The 3,498-nt window shown below is 46.5% G+C and overlaps 1 protein-coding gene across 1 annotated transcript; it reads left to right on the forward strand.

Annotated features, from left to right (window-relative positions):
- The first annotated feature begins 748 nt into the window (after positions 1-748).
- On the forward strand, positions 749-3,251 carry RPL37A (ribosomal protein L37a). Its single transcript, XM_006763308.1, has 4 exons — positions 749-845; positions 1,144-1,272; positions 1,788-1,870; positions 3,128-3,251. The coding sequence occupies exons 1-4, from the start codon at positions 843-845 to the stop codon at positions 3,189-3,191; spliced, it is 279 nt and encodes a 92-aa protein (XP_006763371.1). The 5' UTR covers positions 749-842; the 3' UTR covers positions 3,192-3,251.
- The last annotated feature ends 247 nt before the right edge of the window (positions 3,252-3,498 follow it).

A 3,498-nucleotide genomic window follows, 5' to 3' on the forward strand; every position in this document is an offset into this window, starting at 1 on the left:
GCTGTGTGACCTTGGGCAAGTCATTTTGACCCCCATGGGCCTCAATTTCCAGTATGGGTTAATGATCTCTACAGCCTTTTTTAGTTTTGATGTAAGTGGGTTGACCCGGACAAATCAAATGCTTATAAACCTCACCATCATACCATGCAAGACCCCATTTCCCCATTCAACAGGTATCCGTTACCACAGACATGCCAGGCTCCCTGCTCAGTCCCCGGATGCAGAGGTGGACACATAGGCCCTGCCGCCGTGGAACTGACTTGTAGCGACCTGGTGGGGTTGTTGTGTTCTTTTGTTTTGTTTTGTTTTATAAATAGATTTTATGCTTCAGATGAGTTTTTGATTTATAGAAAATTTGAGGAGATACTCCAGCCCGTTCTCGTGTTATTAACATCTTACATTCGTATGGTACACTGGAGTGGAGCCTTGGTTTTTAGTCATCACTGTGCCAGCCTCCTGCAGGGCCTGCTGCTTTTAGGCCATAGGATGTAGAAAAAAATGCGATTTGGAGTCATAAGATTTAAGCACTTCTCTAATCCACGAGCCAGTGAGCAAATCGCTTAAAACTTTCCTTGTCCATAAAATGGAGGAAAAAGCTCTGCATTGCGGGATTGGAGAGGTGTAGGATAATGTGGATATACGCCACAGTTTGCGAATCACCGAAAACGGGCTGAAAGACTTCTTGCCACACTTCCCAGGAGGCCGCGCGTTCGAGGAGTCCTCCGGACCATAGAGCTCAGGTCCTAGCTGAGCCTCACACGCACCACTTCCGTTCCTCTGCCTAAAACCGCGCCTGCGCACTGCGCTCCTTCCTCTCGGCGTCCGACCTAGTTCGCGGCGACATGGTGAGTGTTGGTCCCGGTGAGGCCTCGGTGTCTATCCACCCGCATCCGTTCTTCTGTCGGTTTCTTCGCCCTAACCCACCTCTGCTCGCCTGACCTGCTCTGTGCCCTCGGCCGCTGTAGCCTCGCCGCTGGCGGGGCGGCTGGTCCGGGCCGGGTTCGGGGGGTGCCCTCGCAGCGCCGGGCTCACCCTGGGCCCCGGCTGCCCCGAGGTGGAGCAGGGCTGGCTGTGTGGAGGGACCTGGGGGAGGAAGGGCAGGCTTTCCGTTCCTGGGTCTTAATATCGCAGGTTTCTTAACAGGCCAAACGCACCAAGAAGGTCGGAATCGTCGGTAAATACGGGACCCGTTATGGCGCCTCCCTCAGGAAAATGGTGAAGAAAATTGAAATCAGCCAGCACGCCAAGTACACCTGCTCCTTCTGTGGCAAAGTACGATGTTCCCCGGCGCGGGGAGGGAGCGAAGGCGGCCTTCCCAGTGAGGCCCGAGGTTGATACAGCCTGGTTCCCGGTTGCTGAACAGGGAGAGCTGTGCCCACTATGGGTGACCAGTCATGGGATGGTAGAGTATTGTTGCTAATACACAATTTGTAACGCGTTTTTCACTTAGAGTAAACCCCTTGGGAACTAAAGGGTAAAAAATTGTGACAGTCCCAGCCTAAGCCAAGTCTGCTTTGTGGAAGTGGTTCCGTTGGTTTCATCAGCTGCAGTTGTAGAGGTTTTCATGTCTGCACAAGTCCTTGGTGACAGCAGCCCTTGTTGCGGGTGGTTCGCATCTGGCAGTGTCACCATGATGGATGCAGGTTTTGCATGAGGGAACTTACAGGTATTAGAAACACACATCCCCCTAAACACACAACTTCCGTTTCCAGTGTAAGTTAGGCCCCTGGGTGTTGGTAAGAGAAACGTTTTATTTGGCTCACAGGAAAATTGGTTGTCTGTTACAGACCAAGATGAAGAGGCGAGCCGTGGGGATCTGGCACTGTGGTTCCTGCATGAAAACCGTCGCTGGTGGTGCCTGGACCTACAAGTGAGTCCGTTTGCTTGTGGTCTTTGCAAGTGTGGGCCAGTCATAGTCCCAGCTGAACGCTGTGGGCTGGTTTTAACTCCTGGCAAGACTGAGAGTGAGAAAGTAAGGATGCTTTTGTGTGTTTTCCCAGGACTCTTGAGTTGTGGTTTGCTTTGAGTTAAAGAATAGAAAGAAAACTGTAGAAAAGAATCCAATCTGGCTCATTTGATTTTAAAGCCCTAAGGGTCATTGTTAGGAGCACTATCATATTGTATCAGGTCCGTTAGTGGGACTCCTAAGGGGTCACTTACCTCATTACTGTGTATGGGAACTTGAGGGCGTCTGGACCACCACCCCTTTGTGTCCGTTGGCCTTGTGATCCTGACAAGGGCCAGGTGATACTGCTGAGATGAATGAAGTCTGATTGATTGCGTGGGCCCTTAAGTTGATTCATTTCTTGGCTGACTCTGAAGGGGTCTAAACTTGGAATTTTTTGCTGACCCTCAAGGCTGAGGTGTTCTTTAGCCACTGTCTTCACTTGCGCTGTCCAATATACTAGCCGCCTCTATATAAAATGATTTGGCTAGTGTGGTTGAAAATTGAATTTTTAAGTTTAAAACCGAAGCGCTGTAAAATTGGAAAATGTTGAAATAATTATAATGGATATACCTATAAGCGCCTTGTGGGGTTTTATGAGGGCAGAGGGAGAGGGGTGTGCTTTTGGTTGTGTTAGTAAAACGAATCAGCATTCATGTACCTGTGATATGGGGTGGGGTGTGTGTTTTTACAGCTGTCTTTCCAAAATGTAAATTTAGCTTGCTCTAAATTTAGTTTTCTTTCTTGTTCGTTTTGTTTTTAATCCTCACCTGAAGATATTTCTCCACTAATTTTCAGAGAGAGAAACATCGTGAGAGAGACATATCAGTTGGTTGCCTCCAGCACTGGCCTTGACCAAAATTGAACCTGCCACCCTTCTGTCCACTGGCTGAGGCTCTAACCACTGGGAAAACCAGTTAGGGCAAACATTTTCTTGATACCTCTTATTTCTTGTGCCATTTTAATAAGTTTAGGTCTGTCTCTTGCAATCATTCTTCTCTGTTAATCTTTTTATGCTCCGTTGCCTGTCTCATTCTACAAGAGCCTGGAGACATGACTCTTAAAGGATGCCATCAAGATTGTACTGTAAAAACGAGGCAGTTTTCATTAGCATGTCTCATTCGCCATTTCACATGTTAACATAGTTCATTATGGTGGTACCAAATTTGTTTTTCTTTCCAGCACCACTTCTGCCGTCACAGTAAAGTCAGCCATCAGAAGACTGAAGGAATTGAAAGACCAGTAGAAGCTCCACAGTTTCAAACATTGCAAGCCTATAATAAATGGGTTAATTTATATAACAAAATTACTTTGGTTGTTCATTTTATTAATTCGACATTCTGGTTTACATTGTATTTTGCTTTCTCAAAAAAAAAAAGACTTGGAAATTAAAACCCATCTAATTTTTCAGCAGTCAGTGATATATAACATAAGAATATAAGCCTTTTAAGTCACTGTTTTTATTTTAAATCTTTTTAAAGGTATGATGGACACATACTTCCTCTTTTGGTGTTTTGTCATCTTCAGAAAACCGGGAAACAATTCGAATTTCA

The sequence above is a fragment of the Myotis davidii genome, unplaced genomic scaffold (assembly GCF_000327345.1).
Source record: "Myotis davidii unplaced genomic scaffold, ASM32734v1 scaffold575, whole genome shotgun sequence".
Taxonomy (NCBI): Eukaryota; Metazoa; Chordata; class Mammalia; order Chiroptera; family Vespertilionidae; genus Myotis; species Myotis davidii.